Source organism: Chiloscyllium plagiosum, unplaced genomic scaffold (genome assembly GCF_037043375.1).
Source record: "Chiloscyllium plagiosum isolate Xiang-an unplaced genomic scaffold, Cpla_swu_hap1 HiC_scaffold_6, whole genome shotgun sequence".
Classification (NCBI taxonomy): domain Eukaryota; kingdom Metazoa; phylum Chordata; class Chondrichthyes; order Orectolobiformes; family Hemiscylliidae; genus Chiloscyllium; species Chiloscyllium plagiosum.
In genome coordinates, this window is record NW_028270144.1 from 83,697,074 (window position 1) to 83,722,305 (window position 25,232).

General features: G+C 40.9%; 1 protein-coding gene across 1 annotated transcript in view; it reads left to right on the forward strand.

Moving 5' to 3' along the window:
• Nucleotides 1–23,537, forward strand: part of LOC122551059 (RING finger protein 17-like) — a 123,485-nt gene extending 99,948 nt beyond the window's left edge. The window contains exons 11-15 of the mRNA XM_087988553.1: nucleotides 9,059–9,242; nucleotides 15,235–15,403; nucleotides 20,787–20,977; nucleotides 22,917–23,111; nucleotides 23,498–23,537. Coding sequence (XP_087844679.1) covers nucleotides 9,059–9,242; nucleotides 15,235–15,403; nucleotides 20,787–20,977; nucleotides 22,917–23,111; nucleotides 23,498–23,537 — 779 coding nt within the window. The remainder of the gene's footprint in view (nucleotides 1–9,058; nucleotides 9,243–15,234; nucleotides 15,404–20,786; nucleotides 20,978–22,916; nucleotides 23,112–23,497) is intronic.
• The last annotated feature ends 1,695 nt before the right edge of the window (nucleotides 23,538–25,232 follow it).

Genomic DNA, 25,232 nt, shown 5'->3' on the forward strand with positions numbered 1-25,232 from the left:
AACACGTTTGGGGGTGTTGAGATGTGAGGGAGTTCTCCTTGTCTTTGCCTTAACTGGGTGACACCTTATTTTTAAATAGTGACCCTTTAGTTCTAAATTCTCACACAGAAGGAAATAACCTCTCCACTGTTGCCCTGTCATCCCTCCGGTCTTAAGTTTCAATCCAGGCATCTCTTACTCTCCTATTCTCCAAGAGGTGCAAGCTGAGCCTGTACAACATCTCTTAAGAAAATCCATCTCCATTCCATTTTTTAGCCTGGTAAACCTTCTGTGAACGGCTTCCAGTGTGTTTACATTCATTCTTAAATGGAGACTAATACAATGCAGTCCTCCAGATTTAGTCTCAACAGTGTCCTGTAAAACTGAAGTATAGTGGGCGGCACGGTGGCACAGTGGTTAACACTGCTGCCTCACAGCGCCAGAGGCCCGGGTTCAATTCCCGCCTCAGGCAACTCTGTGTGGAGTTTGCACGTTCTCCCAGTGTCTGCATGGGTTTCCTCGGGTGCTCCGGTTTCCTAAAATGTGCAGGTTAGGTGAATTGGCCAAGTTAAATTGCCCGTAGTGTTAGGTGAAGGGGTAAATGTAGGGGAATGGGTCTGGGTGGGTTGCGCTCCGACGGGTCGGTGTGGACTTGTTGGGCCGAAGGGCTGTTTCCACACTGTAAGTAATCTAATCTAATCTAATCTAATCTAATCTCCTAACTTTTTGTATTTAATTCTTACAGTAAATGATAACAATGTTGGCTTTCCTAATTGCATGTTGTACATACATATTAGCCTAACTTATGAATTGCAAAAAGGCTATCTATATTCCTCTACATCTTGGAGCTCTCCAATCTCTCTCTATTTACATTTTTAATAAATCCTCCTGTCAAAATGAAAATTGACTTTTTCGACATTGCACGCCATTTTCAGGATCTTCGCACACTCTTTTAAACTATACCGTTTTGCAACTGCCTTAAGTCCTTTTCACATCTTTCTTTCCTACTTATCTATCTTATCAGCAAATACAGATAGCGATATGGTTGCACTTTGGCCAAGTCAGTTGTATAAATTGTAACCAGCTGAGGTCCCAACACTACTTTGTGGCACAACACTTGTTACATACAGTCTGTCCTGATATGTGATAGCTCCATTCCAATGCAATCGCACATAAGAAAATTACATTCATAGCAAAGTCATTTAAACCAATGGGACTGGAATCATGTTATAGCCAATACAGGTAAGGAAAGTTCACGTTCTACAAATAATGGTATAAATTCTTCAATCGCATTATAGCCAATTTGTGTTGAAGGAGCGTATGTTATAACAGAATCGACTGTATTGTCATCTTCAGAGAGACTAATTTATGCCTACTGTAATTCTCATTAGCCAGGCAATCTTCTGTCTTTGCTACCCCGTAAGCCATAGGCTTTTATTTTCTGCAATAACCGTTTGATCTGGCACTTTTATTAAATGCCTTCTGGAAATCTAAGTACATTCACCATTCATTTATCCATAGCACATTACTTTCTTAGAACGTCTCCCAATAGATTGGTTTTGTGAAAGGGAAATCATGTTTAACCAATCAGGCAGAGTCAACTTACCTTTCAATTTATCCACATGCCTTGCTATAACTTGTAACATTTTCCCTATGATGTTACTCCAACTGACAAGTAGTTTCCTGTATTCTGTCCCCCTCTTTTTGAATAGAGGAATTACATTTGCTATCTTTCATCCCAACGGGGCATTCCTGACTCTAGGATGTTGTGGAAAGCTAATGTTAAAAATCTCATACCAACTGATATTCTAACAAGTTTTTATTTGAAAGTACAAGCTTTTGGAGCACAGCTCCTCCTTCAGGTAGTGAAGGAGCAAGTTCCAAAAGCTTGTACTTCCAAATAAACCTGTTGGACTATAATCTGGTGTTGTGATTTTTTTAAAAAAACTTTGTCCACCCAAACCAACGTTGGCACCTCCACATCCTGGAAAATTAAAACCAGTGCATCAACTATCTTACTAAGCACTTCTTTTTAAGACCCTTTTGAAGTTTGTCATGGCAAGGATACCTGCAGCTTGAACAATTTATTCAAAACCACACATCTCATGATTGTAATTTTCTTCTGCTTACATTTCCTGATTTTATCATTACTTCTGGGATGTTACTTGTATCTCCTACTTAATATTGATGCAAAATATCTGATCAGTTCATCTACCACTTCTTTATTTGTCATGATTAATTCTCCAGATTTGCTTCCTTATAGGAACAACACTTTGTTGACTCTTTTAAAAGTATTTATAGAAACCCAGGCAACAGTTTTTTTTAAATTTCTATCTAGCTTTCTAATGTATTCTAACACTTCCATTCTTATTAATCCTTAGTTCATATTTGCTGCTGTTAAATTCTGTTCAACTTTGATTTACCACATGCCTTTCTTCAGTTCTATGAATTTTTAAGTTTGATACTATCTTTAACATTTTCTAACTTCACAGATGGTGGTTATTGGGATTTCTTTTCTTGCTTGTTGGAATAGGTCCATTCTGTGTATTCTGAAATTTCCAGTGTATCTCTAAGTTAGTTTGCCAATTTACCTTGGCCAATTCTACTTTCATGCTCTCATAAGTTCCCATATTTAAGTCTAATACATAATTTTGGACTCCCTCCTTTCTCCATTTAAACTAAATGTAATTGTCAATCATTTGTTGATTGAGGCTAATTAGGGGCACCTTCACTGTTAGATTATAATTTAACTGCAGAGAGCGGCGGGAGCTGGGCGGAAGTTCAGGCGGAGCGCAAAGCCGGTCAGGAAGGTAAGTGATTGCTATATAAAGAACTTACCTCGACGCTAACGGTCTTTTCGCAGCAGAGAGCGGCGGGAGCTGGGCAGAAGTTCAGGCGGAGCGCAAAGCCGGTCGGGAAGGTAAGTGATTGCTATTAGAGAGGGTAAGTTCTAAACCCCAGGTCCTACAAAGTAGGGTCTCCCTCCCTCCCTCCCTCCTCCTCTAACCTAAATTAAGAGTCCACAGACTTGCCACAAAAAGAGGGTCTAAGGAAGTTTGGATTGAAGAGTGAGGCTTTAGCTCAGGACTCGTTGACAAGGAGGTTGAGTGAAGTGATTACGCCACAGTTGAAGAGGGTGAAGACATGACTGTCCAGCTGGTTCAGTGCGCTACGTGCTTGATGTGGGAGGTCAATGACTCTGGTGTGTCTGGCTCGTATATGTGTGGAAAGTGTGTGCACATTCAACTATTGACCGAGCATATTGCAGTGCTGATGAAAGAACTCGAGGACCTTAGGCTCATCCGAGAGAACGAGATCTTTCTGGACAAGACCTTCAGCGAGGTTATTACACCAATCATGCCAGAAGAGAGCAGACGATGAGGAAGGCAGAGAGGAGACAGGAGCAAGAGACCCCGGGAGAAGTACCTGTCAGGAACAAGTTGAAGCTTTTGGAAACAGAGACTGATGACACTACCAGTTCGCAAGGCGGCCAGGTCTGTCAATCTAAAGTTGGCATGGAGGCAGAGCGGAAGAGTCGAACATCGCATAGAGCCGTGGTAATAGGGGACTCCATCGTGAGAGGAACTGACCGGGGTTTTTGTGGCAGCAGACGGGATTTAAGGATGGTGTGTTGCCTTCCTGGTGCCAGGGTGAAAGACATCGCGGACAGAGTGCAGGAAATCCTCAAGGACGAGGGTGAAGAGCCAGAAGTGGTGGTACATGTCGGCACAAATGATGTCGGGAAGAAGAGGAACATACTACAGCAGGACTTCGGAGAACTAGGAAGAAGGCTGAAAAGCAGGACGTCCAAGGTGGTTATCTCCGGTTTGCTTCCAGTTCCTCGGGCTGGTGTGGCCAGAAACAGGGTGATAATGGACTTGAACGTGTGGCTGGAGAACTGGTGCAGGAAGCAAGGATTTAAGTTCTTGGATCACTGGGGTATATTTTGTGGTAAGCATAAATTCTACAAGAGAGACGGTTTGCACCTTAATAGGTTAGGGACCAGCATTCTGGCAGGCAGGTTTTCTACTGCAGCTCCGCTACATTTAAACTAAGTAGCAGGGGGGAGGGGACAAACTGGATGTTTAAAAAGGAAATTGAAGGGAAAGTTAGAACAAGAGAAGTCAAGAAAGACAACTATATCAACGAGGCAGAAAACTCGGAAAGGCATCATGCTGTAAGGTTGAGTGAAATAGGGGTTGATGGGAAGGGTGAGAGCAGTAACAAATTAAAAAGCATTAGACAAAAGATGGATGAGCTTGAGGCTCTTTTGGAAATTGGCAAATACGATATTGTGGGGATAACTGAGACGTGGCTTCAAGTGGACAGGGCCTGGGAAATGAATATTCAAGGCTACACGTGCTATCGTAAGGACAGACTGACGGACAGAGGGGGTGGGGTGGCCTTGTTGGTAAGGGAGAATATTCAGTCCCTTGCGCGGGGGGACCTAGAGTCAGGGGATGTAGAGTCAGTGTGGATAGAGCTGCGAAATACTAAGGGTAAAAAGATCCTCTTGGGAGTCATCTACAGGCCCCCAAACAGTAGTCTGGATCTCGGATGTAAGTTGAATCAGGAGCTAAAATTGGCCTGTCGTAAAGATGTTACTACAGTTGTTATGGGGGATTTTAACATGCAGGTAAACTGGGAGAATCAGGATGGTATTGGACCTCAAGAAAGAGACTTTGTGGAGTGCCTCAGAGATGGATTCTTAGAGCAGCTGGTGCTGGAGCCGACCAGGGAGAAGGCAATTCTGGATCTGGTATTGTGTAACGAACCAGAATTGGTCAGAGACTCGAAGTGAAGGAGCCATTGGGATGTTGTGACCATAATACATTAAGCTTCAATCTGCAATTTGAGAGGGAGAGGGTACAGTTGGAAGTGACAGTACTTCTGTTGAATAAAGGAAACTATGGAGCTATGAGGGAGGAGCTGGCTAAAGTTCAATGGTGCAATACCTTAGCAGGGATGACCGTGGAGGAACAATGGCGGATATTTCTGTTTATAATGCAGAAGTTGCAGGATCAGTTCATTCTTAAAAGGAAGAAAGATCCCAGGAGGAGGCATGGGCGGCCGTGGCTGACGAGGGAAGTTAAGAAACATATAAAGTTAAAAGAGAAAAAGTATAACATAGCAAAGATAAGTGGGAAAACTGAGGACTGGGAAGCTTTTAAAGGGCAACATAGGATTACTAAGAAGGAAATACGCAGAGGAAAAATGAGGTACGAAGGTAAATTGGCCAATAATATAAAGGAGGATAGTAAAAGCTTTTTTAGGTATGTGCAAGGCAAAAAAATGGTTAGGACTAAAATTGGGCCCTTGAAGACCGAAAGAGGGGAATATATTACGGGGAACAAAGAAATGGCAGAGGAATTAAATGGGTACTTAAGATCTGTGTTCACTGGGGAAGACACAAGCGATCTCCCTGAGGTAACAGTGGCTGAAGGATCTGAACTTAAGGGAATTTATATTTGCAAGGATTTGGTGTTGCAGAGACTGTTAGGTCTGAAGGTTGATAAGTCTCCGGGGCCTGATGGTCTGCATCCCAGGGTACTGAAGGAGGTGGCTCGGGAAATCGTGGATGCGTTGGTGATTATTTTCCAGAGTTCAATAGATTCGGGGTCGGTTCCTGCGGATTGGAGGGTGGCTAATGTTATACCACTTTTTAAGAAAGGTGGGAGAGAGAAAGCAAGAAATTATAGACCAGATAGTCTGACCTCAGTGGTGGGAAAGATGCTGGAGTCTATTATAAAGGATGAAATTATGGCACATCTGGATAGTAGTAACAGGATAGGACAGAGTCAGCATGGATTTATGAAGGGGAAATCATGCTGGACTAATCTTCTTGAATTTTTTTGAGGATGTAACTCTGAAGATGGACGAGGGAGATCCAGTGGATGTAGTGTACCTGGACTTTCAGAAAGCTTTTGATAAAGTCCCACACAAGAGGTTAGTGAGTAAAATTAGGGTGCATGGTATTGGGGGCAAAGTACTAGATTGGATTGAAAATTGGTTGGTGATAGGAAACAAAGGGTAGTGATAAACAGCTCCATTTTGGAATGGCAGACAGTGACCAGTGGGGTACCGCAGGGATCCGTGCTGGGACCGCAGCTTTTTACAATATATGTTAATGATATAGAAGATGGTATCAGCAATAACATTAGCAAATTTGCTGATGATACAAAGCTGGGTGGCAGGGTGAAATGTGATGAGGATGTTAGGAGATTACAGGGTGACCTGGACAAGTTAGGTGAGTGGGCAGATGCATGGCAAATGCAGCTTAATGTGGATAAATGTATGGTTATCCACTTTGGTGGCAAGAACAGGAAGGCAGATTACTACCTCAATGGAATCAATTTAGGTAAAGGGGCAGTACAGAGAGATCTGGGTGTTCTTGTACACCAGTCAATAAAGGCCAGCATGCAGGTACAGCAGATAGTGAAGAAGGCTAATAGCATGCTGGCATTCATAACAAGAGGAATTGAGTATAGAAGCAAAGAGGTACTTCTGCAGCTGTACAGGGCCCTGGTGAGACCACACCTGGAGTACTGCGTGCAGTTCTGGTCTCCAAATCTGAGGAAAGACATTCTGGCTATTGAGGGAGTGCAGCATAGGTTCACGAGGTCAATTCCTGGAATGGCGGGATTACCTTACACTGAAAGACTGAAGCGACCTGACTTGTATACCCTTGAGTTTAGAAGACTGAGAGGGGATCTGATTGAGACGTATAAGACTATGAAAGTATTGGACACTCTGGCAGCAGGAAACATGTTTCCACTGATGGGTGAATGCCGAACCAGAGGACACAGCTTAAAAACACAGGGTACACCATTTAGGACAGAGATGAGGAGAAACTTCTTCACCCAGAGAGTGGTGGCTGTGTGGAATGTTCTGCCCCAAAGGGCAGTGGAGGCCCAGTCTCTGGATTCATTTAAGAAAGAGTTGGATAGAGCTCTCAAAGATAGTGGAATCAAGGGTTATAGAGATAAGGCAGGAACAGGATACTGATTAGGAATGATCAGCCATGATCATGTTGAATGGTGGTGCAGGCTCGAAGGGCTGAATGGCCTACTCCTTCACCTATCGTCTATTGTCTAACTGTATCTCGTTGGTCAGGTAGGAGCTAAGACAAGCAACATATAATGGGGTTGGCGTAGAGTGAATGCTGACTACGTTAAATAGTCTGTATTTCATGGTAGAATACACAAAAAACCTTTTTAAATAAGGGAGAACCAAGAGGCAAGTTAAGAGTACGGAATTTGAAACATTCTCTTCTTTCACTGATATTAATTATTAGAGAAGTTAGAGATGAAAGCTAATAGGTCATCTTAACCTGTTGTTTTGCATCCAATGGTTTTAAGAGTTAATTGCAAAGATACGATCTTACAAACTTTCCTGTCTTCTGGAACCATCAGAGGGCCTGAAACTCAAATAATGAAGCTCCAAGAGATTTAGGCTTCGTTTGTACATGAAAAAGTTAACATGCAGCTTACAGATATAGAATTAGGAAACCAAAGGAGATGTTGGCTTTTATTGCAAAGGAGCTGGAGCATTGGAACAAGGAAGTCTGGCCATTGTTATACAGAATTTTGTTGAGCCCACACCTGGAAAACCAGAGGCAAATTTGTTTAACGGAGTGGATGTGTGTAGGTTTGTTTGTTTGTTTTTACCTGCCTGCAGATACCTCTTATAAGGGACATAGGAAAAGGGGTCAGTCATTTAGGACAAATGAGGATATTCTTCACTCTGTGATGTAAATCACTGGAATTTCCCTGAGAATTGCGCATGTCCCTTATTTTAATGTGCTTAGGGTTGAGTGATGGATAGATTTTTGGACTTTAGTAGAATTGAGGGATGTGGTGATCTGGTGCGAAACTAGATCTGAAGTCTAAGATCAGCCATTATCTTTATTGAATGATGAACAGGCTTGGAAGGTTGAATAACTTTCTCGTGTTGTAATGTAGTAATTCCATTGGAGCAGAGAGGTTTGAAGGAAAGATTTAATTAGAGGCTTTTAAAAGATGAGTTTTGATTAATAATGGAAAATGCTTCCTGTTCGGAACCTGTTTGGAGCCTGAAATAACTGCACAGAGGCTGGTACCTGTCACCAAGTCACCCTTTATTTACTAGTGCACAGTACACTGACTGGAGCCAACCAGTTTGGAGTCAGTCCTTAACTGAGGGCAATTCTAATCTCTTGGTTATATTGATCAGGCAAGACTCTCCTGATTGGGGTTGTTAACCTGGGTTAGTCAGAACCTCATCAATGAGGTTACCTGGTGCCAATCACTACAGGGTCATCTTAAAATTGCTTTTGAATGAAGAGTGTTGAAGAAACTTGTTAATGTAGAGGATTATTGGGAGTCTGAAATGCTTTGGTACAGAGACCGTTGTGTGGTTCAAAATAAATTAGCTTTAAATCTTCGAAGCAGAAACAAGAGGTGAGTCGGTTGCTTTAGAAAAGCTGATGTGTGCTATGTATTAAATCACCTTTACTTTCAATGTTATTTCACTGTTTCTATAAACAAATATATCTTCCATCTAGCTGTTCTTTCTGGTTCTTATGTGCATTTGTTTTCCTTTACTGCAAACTTGAGCTAGCAAGTTGTAGGGGATAAATGGCCACCACCTCATGTTTCTATTTTTTGTTATGGTCTTAATTCATTTTATTCCTCTCTTTTCATATCTGTAGAGCCAGGAATTTGCCTAATCTCTATCTTCTAATCTAGAATGTGACTCTGGAGTACTGCTTTTCCTGTGTCTCCTAACTCCATTTCTGTTCACATTCCCCAGCCACTCTTTTTTTAAACCAACTCTCCATTCCTCCTCCACTTTTGATACTATTCTTTACCATCTTTTCTTTCTCTTTCAATTTAAACAATGGCTGGATGCTGGTCAGTTAATGTTTGTTTGTTTTAAGGCGAGGGGTGCCATAGAGAAGATGAACAAGTTAATGATAATGGCCTTCCTCACCTGTCTTACGTTATTTCTAATCATTGCTTTTGAGTTGCTTAGTTTCTTTTTCTAAATCTATATTTGTTGAATTTAATTGAAATTTACAGTTTCCTTTTTTCAAATGCAGGTGAAAGAATTATTGTTAATAGCAGCATTTTTCGTGCATGGCGCCGAGGAATTATCACTGAACTGGTGCCACAAGGAAAAATTGATAAAGCTAATAATACTACAAAGTATCAAATAACTGATCTTGCTGCACTCAGAGTGTTCATTTTGGACTTCGGCCATTCAGAAATATTTGTACTCCCAGGGTATTGTAAATTAATGGTTTTTGATAAGTTATAGAATTTTTCTGCCCACAAAGCTATTATTTGAAACTATTAACCCTTTTGATACTAGATATCTTCTTATACTTTACCTGGCTGCTATTTGGATGTGAATCTGACAGCCTGATTGCTTTTAATTATTTTGTTGCGGTGCTACATGTGATCTTTGACAGCATCAAATACACAATTGTCATCCAGTCCTTTTTATTAATAGCATACAGAAATTAGTTAAAAATCACACAACACCAGGTTATAGTCCAACAGGTTTAATTGGAAGCACACTAGCTTTCGGAGTGACGCTCCTTCATCAGGTGATTGTCAATTAACCTGTTGGACTATAACCTGGTGTTGTGTGATTTTTAACTTTGTACACCCCATTCCAACACCGGCATCTCCGAATCATGAATACAGAAATTATGCAGCAAACACAATATATTATTGATTGTTGTGAAATCCAGCATTTTTCATGATGCTCTGACTGAAGTCACCTTATTTAGCACAAAACATGAATCAAACCTGGTGTTTTCTAATCCACATGGATTTGTACTTCACTAATTGGGCTGTCAGAGTCTAGAAATGTACAGCCAAAGTTGTTCTGTTTCTTCCAAGGAAGTATGAGAGGTATATCCTTGTTGTGACCAGTCAATATGAAGAAAAGTGTATGCCCAAGTATCGTTTTAATTTTGGTTATACTCTACTGGTCAGCAAAAGCCAACTTCAAATTATATTAACTTGTGACAGTCTTGGTAGCACATTCACCTCTGAATTATGGGGTCCAGTTTCATCCCACTGCACGTCTTGATTTCAAAATACAACTGGTCTCTTCAGTTCTGAGAGCGCTTGCACTGTTGGAGGTGCTGTCTTTTGGCTTCGGCATTAAACCAGGGCCCTATCTATCTGCTTGGATGGAAGTAAACAAACATACAAACATATATAAATTAGGACTACAAGTAGGCCATTTGACCAGTCTGGCAGCTCCACCATTTAATAAAACTGTGGCTGATCTGATTATGGCAACATCCACATTCCAACTATTCCCAATAACCCTTGACTTTTTTTCGAGACAACAATCTATCTGGTGCCACCTTCTAAGTATTCAATGACCATGCAGCCTTCACTTCAGGGAAGAGATTTCCAAAGAATCATGACACCCTGAGAAAAAAGTCCTTCTCACTTCCATCTTATTTTTAAATTGTGTCCTCGAGGACTTGTTTCTCAGTCAAGGGGAGAGATGCCCTTTCAGCATTCACTCTGTCAAGTCTACTGAAGATCACATCTCATCATCCTCAACGTCAATGAATCGAATTGAATTTATGGTCACATGTACTAAGGCACAGTGAAAAGCTTTGTCTTGTGAGCAATACAGGCAGATCACAGAGTTAAGTAGCATAGATACCTAAATAATAGGTAAACAGCAGCAAAAACAAAAACACAGGTACAGGCGAATGTTGAGTTTGTGAGTCCATTCAGTATTCTAACAACAATAGGGTAGAAACTGTTTCGAAACCATCTGGTGTGTGTGTGTGTGTTCAGGCTTCTACACCTTCTTCCCGATGGCAGAGGTTGTAGAGAAACATTGCCAGGGTGGAATGGATCTTTGAGAATGCTGGCGGTCTTTCCTTGACAGCGGGCCTAGTAGATGGATTATATAGATGGGAGGTTAGCCTTTGTGATTGTCTGGGCCGAGTTGACCACTCTCTGTAACCGTCTCTGATCTTGAATGGTATAGTTGCCGTACCAAGTAGTGATGCATGCAGACAGAATGCTCTTGATGGTGCACTTACAAACGTTGGCAAGGGCATTTGCTGTCATACCAAATTTCCTCAGCTCCCTGAGGAAGAAGAGACTTTGTTGGGCCTTTGTAACTAGTGTGTTCATATGAGTCCAAAAAAGCTTGTAATGGATGATCACTCCCAGGAGCTTGACACTCTCCACTAGTTCCACCTCTGGTATTAATGTGTAGGTTGGCATGAGTAACATCCTGCTGAAAGTCACTAATGAGTTCTTTGGTTTGGCCAGCATTGAGAGCTAGGTTGTTCTCAGTGCATCTTTTTTCCAAGTCTTCCACCTCCCATCTGTGGTCGTTTCGTTGCCATCTGAGGTTCAACAGACTATAGTGGTATCGTCATCAAATTTGTAAATGGCATTAGTCTGGTATTTGGCAATCCAGTCATGGGTATACCCATGAGTATTGTAGGGGGCTGAGTATGCAGCCCTGTGGGGCTCCAGTGTTGAGTGCTAATGAGGATGAGATATTGTCCCCAATCTTCACTGATTGTGGCCTGTGGGTCAGGAAGCTGAGTATCCAGTTGCAGAGAGTGGGGCTTAGAGATCACTAAGTTTAGTAATCAGTCTCAAGGAGATGATAGCGTTGAAGGCTGAACTATAGTCAATGCGTAGAATTCTTACGTTGCTGTTCTTGCTGTCCAGATGTTCTAGGAAGGAGTGAAGGGCAAGTGATATGGCATCTGATGTGGATCTGTTGGTCTGATAGGCAAATTGTGGGTCAAGAGTAGTGGGGAGGCTGGAGTTGATTAATGTCATGACCAGGTAGAAGTGGGTCCTGCAGATGCTGGAGATGAGACAAGATTGGACTGGTGCTGGAAAAGCACAGCAGGTCAGACAGCATCCGAGGAACAGGAAAGTCGACGTTTCGGGCAAAAACCCTTCAGGAAGGGCTTGCACCGATCCAATAATGCCATGGCCAGCCTTTCAAAGCACTTCATGACCACCAAAGTTAGGGCCAGAGGGCGGTAGTCATTGAGACATGCTACATGAGCCTTCTTAGGCATAGGGATGATGTTGGCCCTCTTGAAACAGGCAGGGACAGTGGCCTGCTGCAGGGAGAGGTTCGAGATGTCCGAGAAGACCTCTGCCAGTTGATCTGCGCATTCTCTCAGTGCACGGCCTGGTTCTCCGTCTGATGCCATCGCTTTTCTTGGATTCACAGAATAGAAAACTGACATGACCTCTGATGCAGTGACTGTTGGGGTAGGTTCGTCAGGACTTGTCGGAATAGGTGTTACTCTCTGCCAAATTTCTACTCAAAGTGAGAAGGTGATCTGGGAGGGATGTGTCACCGTATGCTATGTTGCACTGTCTCTTTTTAGAACTTGTGATGTCATTCAGTCCTTGCCATAGTCGCCGAGTGTCTGTCTGGGTCTCTAGTTTGGATCGGTATTGGTTCTTGGCTGTCTTAATGGCTCTGTGAATGTCATACATGGATTCCTTATATTTGAGTGGGTCTCTTGATCTGAAGGCCTCAGGCCTGATTTTTAGTAGTATCTGTACATCCTGATTCATCCAGGGTTTCCTGTTGGGAAACACCCAGATTGACTTCCTTGGTATGCAGTCCTCCACACATTTGCTGATAAAGTCTGTGACGGTGGTGGTGTGCGTCCAAGGTAACTGCGGACTGTTTGAACATGGCCCAATCAGCCGATTCCAGACAGCATCGGAGTTGATCCTCTGCCTCCTCCGACCAGTCCTAGACCTGTATTCGTGAGGGGGTCTCCTCGAGCTTTTGCCTGTAAGTCAGGAGAAGACCGTGGCATTGTGGTCAGAGTTACCAAAGTGAGGGTAGGGGAATGGAGCAATTGATCCTGGCTGCATCTTTTGGACTATTTGTCATACAGTTGCCTCCTTATCCCAGGTATCAATCAAACTAAAGCACATCCTGACTTCTCTGTCCCTCAATTGTGATTTTTTTTCTTCTCTATTTAAGTAACGTGATGGTTTTTATGTTCTACCTTCAAAAAGTGGAAAAACAAAATCCACGTTTTCCCACATTATACTCAATCTGCCACTTGTTTGCCCACTGTCTTAACCTATCTATATCTTTTTGCAGACTCCTTGTGACCTCTCTAAAACTCTGTTTTCAACCTATATTTATGGCATCAACAAATATTGCAAACGCACATTTCATCCCTTCATCCAAGTAACTTGTATAAATTCTAAATAATTGAGGCTCCGACACACTGATATATCATTTTTGTCCTGCCAGCCTGGATATGGCCATTTTCTGTTCAGCCTCTGTTGGCTATTAACCAATCAATTCTTTTATCCATGCTAATATGTTGACTGTTACACAACAATCACACCAAGATCCCACTGCACTATTTCACAGAAGATTTGGGGAATCTTCACCAGTATTTATCCTTCACTCAATATATGGTTATTGTCACATAGTTGTCTGTGGAAACTTCAGTGCAAAGTGATTACAGCATTTCCTACATTACAACTGTGACTAAACTTCAGTAAAATACTTAATTGGCTGTAAAGCACTTTGAAACTTGCTATATAAATACAAGTTTTTTTTGAATAGTTCTAGTTTTTATGCCTTTTTGATTATATAGTTGCAGGCAGAAGAATAACAACAAATACTGAATATTTCCATTCATTACTGGTATTCTTCTATTGTCTCATGCACTACTCGTTCTAACACCAAGTCTGTTGGCAGATTGTTATCGAGTCAGAGTATGAAAACACCCTACGATCCAACCAGTTCACTCTGACCATGTTCTCTAACCTAGTTGCACCTGCTGGTGCTTGGCTCATTTCCTCCAAACCTTTCTTATTCATATACTTATTCAATGTCTTTTAACTGTTGTAACTGTACCTGTACATTACCTGCACCACCACTTTCTCTGACAATTCATTCCTCACATGAACTACTGTTTTTGGAAAAAAAAAGAATTGCCCCTCATGTCCTCACCGTTTTTTAAAAAAAACTTATTCAACTTAACCTCCATCTGCCAATTGATCAAAATCTCTTTGTTATCTTAGATAACCTTCACTAATCACTATACCACCAATTTCAGTATCACTTTGAATTATCTTAAATTTTCAGTGGAGTGTATTATACATGCCCAACTTTAATTAACCAGAGTAGACTATATTTCTATTTCACATTTAGCTTTGCTGAGATCAGAGTTTAAAAAAAATTCTTGGGCATAATGTTTGTATTTATGTAATTATTGGCTTAATTCAAATAGTCAAATTGGAGAATTAGATTCATTACACTTTTCTACATCATTTGATCTCCAAGATTTATTTTTGTCACTTTTGTCACTTGCTTGGTTTTATGTTAAGAATTTTCTTGTTGAGGATTCCGACTTGAGCCTATACAATTTCATTATTCGATTAAATGATATTACATAAGAACTGATTCAATTATAGAGTTGTTAAACTGAAGCAAAATGCTTGAAATACTCAGCATGCTTGACAGCATCTGTGAACTGAATCTGCTGCTCATAAGGTGGCCCTCTCTACATTGGGGAGACATTTCAAAATGGGCGAACATTTGCAGAACATGTCCATTCTGAGCCTGAGCTTCCTGTCACCTGGCATTTTAATCTGCTGCTTCACTTCCCTCTGTCCTGTACTCCACACTGTCCCAGTGAAGCTTATAAAGTTGAGCAATGTCTTTTTTGATTAGGCAGTTTACAGTCTTCTGGGCTCAACATCAAATTCAGCAATTTTTAGATCACTTTTTTTTTATATTCCATTTTGTGTGCTTTGCTGCTTCGAAAAGCAGCTTGTAGATCATTGATTCATTTAGTATGGAAGCAAACCCGTTGGATCAACTTTCCCATATCGAACATACATCCCAATCTCATCTTGTCCCATTTGCCAGTGTTTGGCCACTATCCCTCTAAACCCTCCAATTTATATACCCAACCAGATGCCTCTTAAATGTTATCATTGTACCCACCTGCACTTCTTCCTCTGGCAACTTGAAAAAGTGACCCCTCAGATCCTTTTTAAATCTACCCCTTCTCATCTTAAACCTATGCCTTCTAGTTTTGGATTCTTGAAACCCCCCCCCCCCCCCCCAACCCCCCCTCTTCCGGTGCCTCTTGCTCTCAGCTCCATAACCACTAGATTTAATATATTTATATGCTAAAGTGCTTTGCAGAAATTTTTAACATGTAGTGTTTAACTAAATGTGGAATTTTCTTGACTTCATTATTCATAGAACTGATAACCTTTTGAAGAAGTTGGAGGATGGTGTGGATACATACACATGTGTCAGTGATTTGAACCAGTGTATACGAAAAGTGATCCCTCAAATGAAAGGAGCACTAAATTACATTCCTCCATTAGCAATTAAATGCTCATTGAAGGATATTGTTCCAGCAAATCCAGTAAGTGATTTGTATTGTCATCCAGGTTTTAATAAAATACAAGCAGGTTTTCACAAGAACTTGGCATTATAAGATAAACACACACTGTCTGCATTTTTTTTGATAAATTGGAGTTCTTTATTTTGTTTTCAAAATATGCAAGAGTAAAGGGGAGAGAGCAGGAGAGTGGAGATTATTATTAATGCTCATTTGACAGGTAGTGTACTATAACACTTGTAGAGATTCTGTAACTTAATGCACGTAGGGTGGCACAGTGGTTCAGTGGTTAGCACTGCTGCCTCACAGCGCCAGAGACCTGATTTTCAATTCCAACCTGGGGAGACTGTGTGGAGTTTGTGCACACTCCCTGTGTCTGCGTCGGTTTCCTCTGGGTGCTCAGTTTCCTCCCCCAATCTATAGATGTGAAGGTTAGGTGAATTGGCTGTGCTAAATTGCTCATAGTGTTCACATATGTGTGGGTTAGGTGCATTAGTCAGGGGTAAATGTAGAGTAATGGGAAATGGTTTTGGGTGGGATACTCTTTGGAGGATCAGTGTGGACTTGTTGGGCGGCAGGGCCTGTTTCCACACTGTAGGGATTTAAAGATTCTGAGAACATCTGGAAATATGAGACAATAAGTCACTGCTGTCATTTGTAAAGTATATTTTTATCTACCATTTATCTTTTTAAATACTGTAGCTGCGGCTCCGGCCATTGCACTGTAGATTGCACAAGGAAATGTAGCAGGCATTGGCCATTTGGCTCCTTAAGCCTATTGAAGTATTTGGTAAGATCATGACTGATCTTATTGCAGCTTGAGTTCCATTTTCTTGTTTGGCCCCCATAATCCCTAACTCTCCAGTTGAGCTTGAATCTATCTGACCCAGTCTTTCTTTCTGAAGTCCACTGCTGTGTGGGGATATATTCCTTAGACTAACAACCCTCTGAGAGAAAGTTTCTTTTTATTCAGTCTTAAGTGGGAGCCCCTAATTTTTTAGTTTATTCTCCAGTTTGTCTCTCAAGCAATGAAAAATATTGTGCCAGCATACACCCTTCGGATCCCTCGATCTTGCATCTTTCAACAAAGTCTCCTTAGTTGTCTAAATCATCAGACTACTTAGGGGGTAATTTTCAAAACCACCTTCAGGTTTTTTTAATTTAAAAAAAGCCTTCAAGATGAGGTGTTTATTGACCTTTTTTGGAGTTGATGTTGCCTGGAGGTTCATTTTAAGGGCTGATTGCACAGTGTTATTAATGAGTATTAGTGTACAGCATTTAATGGCTTGAATGAGTTCTCTTTTCTACAAATGACTGAGCATGAACGAATCATTGCTTGTAATTTTTGCGTGCTACAGAAGGGTACATTGGCTTAATGCAGTTGCTGCTGCAGGTTTGAGAGCTCTTGAAATGCAATGGGCAGTGTTCTACGAAAATTTGGCAGGAATTCAACACACGTTCTTGTGGTTTCACATTGTATAAACAAAGTGCTGTGCTACTCCACCTAAAATGAGTCACCACACAGGAGAGAATTGTGGACAACTTCCATCTTTGCTGTCAATATGGATGAAAATGTAGTAAAAGATGTGAAAAGACAAGCAATATTTAGTATTTTAAGTGCATCATGGTCTACAATAAATATACATGGTTCTATTTAAGGCACAAATACCCAAAGGTAGAGGTAAATCAACTGCAGCTAACTAAAGTTTAAAAATTGCATTAGATCCAAGGAAGTAGTTTATAAGAGTGCAAGAAGGTGATAAGTTGAATGATTTTTGCGCAGTTTAGAACCAAGCAGCACTAATAACCTGAAAGAAAATGTGTGTGAATGCAAGCTAGCGAGAGTCAGATAGGTAAAACCTTATTTATATAGTTTTTTTAAAAATTAGCTAGGACAAATATAGGCTCAATATACATGGTGAAAAGAAAACTTTTACTCCAGAAGAGGGAAAAGGCTGATAAACTGAACAATTACTTTGTCTGTCTTCATGGAACTTAATATTAGTAAAGAGATATTGAGAAGTTAACTGGATTGAAAGTTGGTAACTTTTATTGTCCAGTAGATTTACATTCCAGAATGTTAAAGCGATTAGCTGTAAAGATGGTAAATGCATTGTTGGTTATCATTCAAATTCTGTTTATTCTGGAAAAATTCCTGCAGACTAGAAAGTAGCAAATACCCCAGTATTTAAAAAGGGAGAGGTAATGATGAACTAAAGATTATCAGTTATAGGGAAAATCTTAGTATCAATGATAAAGAATCATTGAATTTGCCAGAGTCTGGTTAGGTTAGTGAAAGGAAAATCATGTTTGACAAACTTGTTTGGAAGTTATATGGTTGTTACATCTAACCTAAATAGAGTGGTGTGCCTGGGTTTGGAATATTTGAATTTTATAGAAGGCTTCTGATCAGGTCCCCCACAAGTTTAGTGAACAAAGTTACTGCATAGAACATAGAATAATACAACGCAGAACAAGCCCTTTGACCCTCGATCAATTTGTAGTTATGCCCCCTCGTACAAGCTGACGTTATCATCCGAGGGAAAATGTCTACCCTATCTAATCCTCTGATCATCTTGTATGTCTCTATCAAATCCCCTGTTAGCATCCTCCTTTCCAGTGAGAACAGACCTAAGTGTCTCAGCCTTTCCTCATAAGACCTTCTGTCCAGACCAGATAACATTCTGGTAAATCTCCTCTGCACCTTTTCCAATGCTTCCACATCCTTCCTGAAATATGGCGATCAGAACTGTACACAATATTCCAAGTGTGGCCACACTAACGTTTTGTATAGTTGCAGCATGATATTGCGGCTTCGGAACTCAATCCCTCTGCGGATGAAATCTAGCAATAACAGCACTATCAACCTGGGTGGCAACTTTCAGGGATCTATGTACATGGACTCCAAGATCCCTCTGCACAACCACACTACCAAGAATCTTTCCATTGACCCAGTTCTCTGCCTTCCTGTTATTCTTCCCAAAGTGCATCACCTCACACTTAGCCGCATTGAACTCCCATTTGTCACCCCTCAGCACAATTCTGCAGTTTATCCAAGTCCCTCTGCAACCTGTAACATTCTGCCAAACTGTCCACTCCACCGACTTTAGTGTCATCTGCAAATTTACTAATCCATTCACCTATGCCTGTGTCTAAGTCATTTATAAAAATGACAAACAGCAGTGGTCCCAAAACAGATCCTTGTGGCACACCACTAGTAACCGGACTATAGGCTGAATATTTTCCATCAACCACCACTCGCTAGCTTCAGAAAGCCAGTTCCTAATCCAAACTGCTAAATCACCCTCAATCCCATGCCTCTGCATTTTCTCCAACAGCCTACCATGTGGAATCTTATCAAAAGCTTTACTGAAATCCATGTATACCATGTCAACTGCCCAACCCTCATCTACATGCTTGGTCACCTTCTCAGTGAGGTTTGTGAGACACGACCTGCCCTTGATGAAACCATGTTGACTATCTAAAATCAAATTGCTGCTTGCTAGATGATTATAAATCTTATCTTATATCCTTCCAAAACCTTTCCTATAACAGAAGTAAGGCTCACTGGTCTATAATTACCTTGGTCATTTCTGCTGCCCTTCTTGAACAAGGGTGCAGATTTGCAATCCTCCAGTCCTCTGGTACTAAACCCGTAGACAACGACTTAAATATCAAAGGCTCTGCTATCTCCTCCCTAGCTTCCCAGAGAATCCTCTGATAAATCCCATCCGGCCCAGGGGACTGGTCTACTTTCACTCCTTCTAGAATTGATAACACCTGTTCATAACTAAACTCGATCCTTTCTAATCTAATATATTGTACCTCATTCTTCTCTACAATATTCTCCTTTTTCCTGAGTGAAAACTGATGAGAAATGTTTGTTTAGCACCTCTCTGATCTCCACAGGGTCCACACTCAATTTCCCACTTCTGTCTTTGGCCCTATTCCTACCCATGTCATCCTTTTTTTCCTCACATACCTATAGAAAGCTTTAGGGTTCTCTTTACTCTGTTTGCTAAAGACTGCTCGTGTTCTCTCTTTGCTCTTAACTCTCTCTTTTAAATCCTTCCTAGCTAATCTGTAACTCTCTATCGCTTCATCTGAACCATCTTGCCTCATCAACACATAAGCCGCCTCCTTCTGCTTAACAAGAGATGCAATTTCTGTAGTAAACCACGGTTCCCTTACCTTATCACTTCCTCCCTGCCTGACAGGGACATATCTATCAAGGACATCAATATCTGTTCCTTAAACTCCGCTCCACATTTCCATTGTCTGCATCCCCTGCATTTTGCTACCCCATTCTGTGCATCCTAATTCTTGCCTATTTGCATTATAATTACCCTTGCCCCATCGATAACTCTTGATCTGTGGCATGTACTTATCCCTTTCCATTGCTAAACTAAATGTAACTGAATTATGGTCACTCTCTCCAAAGTGCTCACCTACAACTAAATCAAACACCCTGGCCTGGTTCATTACAAAGCACCAGATCCCGTCTTATCAGCCCTTCGACATACTGTGTCAGGAAACCCTCCTGTACACACTGGACAAAAACTGATCCATCCGACGTACTAGAGTCATAGCAATTCTAGTCGATGTTGGGGGAGTTAAAGTCCCCATAATGACCACCCTGTTCCTTTCACTCCTACCCAGAATAATTTTGCCAATCCTCTCTTCCACCTCCCTAGACCTCTGCGGAGGCCTATTTAAAAAAAATTCCAAGCAGTGTGACCTCTGCTGTTTTTTACCTCAGTAAACAAGTCCTCATCAAAAGTTCTTTCAGCCACCGTTATGTTATCCTTGACTAACTAACAAGGCCTCACCTCCCCCTCTTTTACCACCTTGCTTATGGGTTTGGAATTAATATCATAATATGAATTTGTTGATACAGTTACGAGTGAGTTTTAGAACTCCATTCAGAACTATTTTGATGTCTATTTAGCAACAAGCAGTGATGGGAGACAGCCTGTTGAATTTGACATGGATACTCTTGTCAAAACATGCCTACAGTGAAGGCTTTGATTTTGAAGTTTTTGTTTCTGGAACCCTCGATTTCCCTGCTCCAACCCCATACTCTGGGGGAAACATTTTGCCATCCAAGTTACTCATGAATTATTTTGTGTATTGTCTCAGTTGACACACAAATCTCTCCTGCCATCTCAGTTCTTTATTTTTCTATTAAACAATTTGTAAATGTTTCACTAACTGCTTCTGTGATTTGAATGTTACTTTTCTCCACTAGAGAAGGGTTTGATTATTTTGTTCCTTTTTGAAGGATTTCCATGCTAATTTTTGCTTTTTAGAATAAAGTTAGAAAGATATGCTAACTTGTGATTGTAAGTGTAGTATATCAGATTGTCAGACTTGATTGGATCAGCTTATCTTTTTGCCATTTTGACAGAGTAACAGTTGGAGTGTGGAAGCCAGGAATGAATTTACACGAATTGTAGATAACAAAGCTGTACAGATGATAGTTTTGGGAGAGGATGGCGACAAACTTCTTGTGGACTTGAAAAAACCTCCGATGGACAAGATGGAAAGTGATGTTCCTGTCTCATTACGCGATGCACTTGTCTTCCTTGAATTGGCCAGGTACTTTAAAGAAATGTCTGAATTCCAGGAGGGAATCTAAATGTTCATGTTCTGTAGTCATCTCACATTATGGATTTTGTTTTAGACTTGTTAAGTAAACATGTTAAGGCCTAAATTTATTGCTTTTTCTTTCCTGCCTTCCAATGTCTGAAATCCAAATTTCATTTGAAGTTCATAATCCTTGAAATCTAAGGGGCAGATTTTTCTGTGAACCAGACAAACTGTATTTGACAGAATACAGATTGGAGTGGTGCATGAGAACCCTACATTGTAACAGTGCAACAAATGCCTAGGATTTCTTTTCCTCTGGGCAGTTCCTGTACACCTAGTATCTTCCAAACATTTTCATGAAAATTGGTGACTTTTTGGATAGTTAAGATGAAATTAAATAAAATAGTTGTTCTGAAAAAAGTTAATTATTAAATGCACTGTCTAACTCCTAACTAAGTATTAAACTGACTCCATAATTACCTCCAAAACTCTCAAAATACCCCTCTGCCCAGACCACTCAATCCCAGATCCAGACCTGACAACCTTCGTTTCGGATCCGACCAACATTCCCATCCCCCACAGGACCATACTAGACTCAGTGCAACCCCACCCTTGAAATGCCTTTATGTTTCTGAGGGAGACTTGAGCGGCATCTTGTCTCAGACCTGTGAAGTTGTTCCTTTTATAAATTAAGAGGGTCAGAGTGGCAAACTGAGTGAGATTGTTACTCCTCAAAAGATCTGAACCACAAGTGTATTTTCATTGCCTATGCACATATGGTCTGAAGACTTAGTTTGTAAATTCTGTACTTTTGAATCTATCTTCATTAAATACAGGGCTTGGACTGCTCAACTTCATTTTGTGTAATGCTTTTATAAGCAGCAGGAAAAATATGCTATCTAAAATGCCTCAATCAGCAGATGAAAGTAGAGTTTACTCATTCATTGGACTTTGTTTCCCAACTAGGTGTGTTTTGGGTCAGGCTTGGGAAGTTTGGGCATGTTATATTGGGCAAGTGGATAGTCGACTCTTTTGTGCCATGCCTCAGCTCACCCCCATGGTAAAGAGCATGGGTGGGTGCCAAAATTCACAAAATATATGTAAATAATTTATGGGCTAATTAAAGCTTAACTAGTCGCAATATTACATTGCCCACACTATAACATGGTCAACATGAGCAGTCAGGTTGGAGTGAGAACTGTTTAATCACCAGGAAGAATGGAAGTACTGTCTTTTGGAGGGCGTCTCGTGTCCATCATGGGCACGCAATGAGAAGAGAAACACACACTCCCTTCCTTTTGCACCTGTATGTTCATTAAAATCCATGCCATCCTCCTTGTCCCTGCACTCTGCCTCCCAGTATATGAAAATGAACCCCAGTACAAAGTCCCTGCACTTACCTAGATCTGTAAGATGCTTAAATGAGTCTGCCTGAAGTCCCATCAGCGCCCCTTATGAACTTTAGCGCTGCTGGGACTGCTGACCAATCTGGAGGACAGGACTACCTCCCAATGAGGGGCAGAAATCCTTGCAAGCACTTGTTTTGCCCACCTACAGTGCTCAATGGCTGCAGACCAAGCTTCTAAATAGCCAGTCATATTTTGTCTACATTGTAACACTGTTATGCACAACATCCTGTGCAGCATGTCTCACAAGTGTCTTTGGCTACACTGATATAGTATCCACTTTTTTGTGTATTGTTTCCTGTGCTGCATGTGGTGCCATTTGAATGTGTTCAATATATTTTCATAATTTACTCAAACTTGAGTGAAAAAAATGCATCTATCTTGTGCAGTTTTGATGTGATTTGTCTCTATCTAATAGATCATTGCCAATATCAGGAGTTTTCCAAATCTGATGTCTGGCATTTGCTGAATATTCAAACACTTAATGAATTAGTTGGTGAATGTTCTTTTTTACATTTTTAAATAAACATTTATCTTCCTAGGTTTGTTAGTGAATATTCTATCCCCATGCCAAATCTGGAAGCCAACCAGTTGACTATGCAGTATTGTCCACCTGTCAAGCCACCTTTTTTAAAGGAGATTGAAATTATGGTTACACATGTCAACGATCCATTGGATTTCTACATTCAGTTGGTACTTAAATTTTTAAGCATTTTCCTAAAAGTCTACACCTTAAGGTATAGAAAGACTAATATTTTAAAATGTTTTTGCTAAAATAGTGCAGTAATTCTATATAATGCTGCTTGATTCTCATAGCAAGAAAATTCTTTCTTTTTCAATGCTAGTTTATTTTCATGGTGTCATTCTGAGTGGGAGGTTTTACCCAAGCAAAACAATGCAACATAGTATTACCTGGGTCACTGACTTAGCACTATTGGGGGTGGCCATGAGATATGGTACCTTTTGGATGTATAGGTGGTTCTTCTGTAATGTGATAGTTGTGTTCTTGTACAGCCCTGTATTATAGGAAAATTACAGTCTAGAAACGGTGTTTGAAGTGTTGGTGATGTAATTGTGTTACAGCCAACACGCGTTTTTTAAGTTTGTGCTTTCAAAACAACAGTATCCCCAATTCATCAATCCATTATGGCGAATTTGTGTGAACGAAGCGCATGTTATAGCAGAATAGCCTGTATTTCCAATCCTGCAGTACTTTGTTGTGGGTTTAGTGCATTGATAGAGAACACTCAGACCTGGAGAGGGGAGCTGCTCTGAACACCTGGTACAAACTGAGAGTTTGGCAGTGAATGATTCTTGGAATCTGAAGGTATGTGAAAGGAAATTGATTCAAAAATGTCTTAAGACCAGTAAGAAAAATGCAGATGTGTGTGTGAGAAGAAATGTAGACAAGAAATTGGAGTGGGGTGTAATAATTGCTGTTCAAGTTGGAGAAGAGTTAGAAATTATGTACTTTATGGTGGCAAATTTGATTTCACTATGGGGCACACTATCTCAATATTTTGAAGTAGAAAAAGGATTAAAAGCTTTTCGGAGGCAGGCTCATAACGTGAAATTTAAATATGGTGATGTTAGAGCTATCAAAGGTATCAGGAAAGTGGCATGTTTCACAGTTGAAGACTGCTGGGGTCTGATGAAGGGTAAAGTCCTTCTGATAGTCACAGCTAAGGCTAAAATTTATGTAATATACTGTGCTAATAGATTTAATTTGAGCCATCCCAGAAGATGGTGAAATGGCATAGGTTTAGTACAGGCATCTTACTTTCCCAGTGCATGATTTGCTTTAATTCATATAACCCAGAAAATTGCTTTAAATTTTTGAAAGGTTTCAATCAACAGACTAGAGGTACAAAACATATGGGAACAATTGAAGTTACAGAGTCATAGAGATGTACAGCACGGAAACAGACCCTTTGGTCCAACCCGTCCATGCCGACAAGATATCCCAACCCAATCTAGTCCCACCTGCCAGCACCTGACCCATATCCCTCCAAACCCTTCCTATTCATATTCCCATCCAGATGCCTTTTTAAATGTTGCAATTGTACTAGCCTTCACCACTTCCTCTGGCAGCTGGATAGTTATTTAAAGAATCAGTGTCCTGTGCCTCCACCATTGTTAATGGACCCAAAAAGTGTTAACTGTTATTCAATTAAAGATTAGTGGGCGGCACGGTGGCACAGTGGTTAGCACTGCTGCCTCGCAGCGCCAGAGACCCGGGTTCAATTCCCGCCTCAGGCGACTGACTGTGTGGAGTTTGCACGTTCTCCCCGTGTCTGCGTGGGTTTCCTCCGGGGGCTCCGGTTTCCTCCCACAGTCCAAAGATGTGCAAGTCAGGTGAATTGGCCATGCTAAATTGCCCGTAGTGTTAGGTAAAGGGGTAAATGTAGGGGTATGGATGGGTTACGCTTCGGCGGGTCGGTGTGGACTTGTTGGGCCGAAGGGCCTGTTTCCACACTGTAAGTAATCTGTAAGTAATCTAATTATATGTATTTTGTAATCAACCTGTTAAGATATGTTATTAAATTCCTCTGGAGCAGATGGGACTTGAACTTGGGCCTTACGGCCTGGAGATTGGAACACTACCACTGTGCCACAAGAGCCAAAGTGGGAGATTTTATAGACTGGATTTGATTGACCCCCTAACCTGACCAACTGCATGTTTGCTACCTCAGTTGAGATTAATTAACTGGACACATACCAGCATGAACATGGATCCTTCCAAGTCTGTGGTCTTCAGGTTACACTACGCAACAATATGTGAATTTTATCATTCAAGGAAATGATTTGCCAGGTTTTTCAAGTATTTATGTTTTCCTGCTTCCTGCTGCAGATGGATA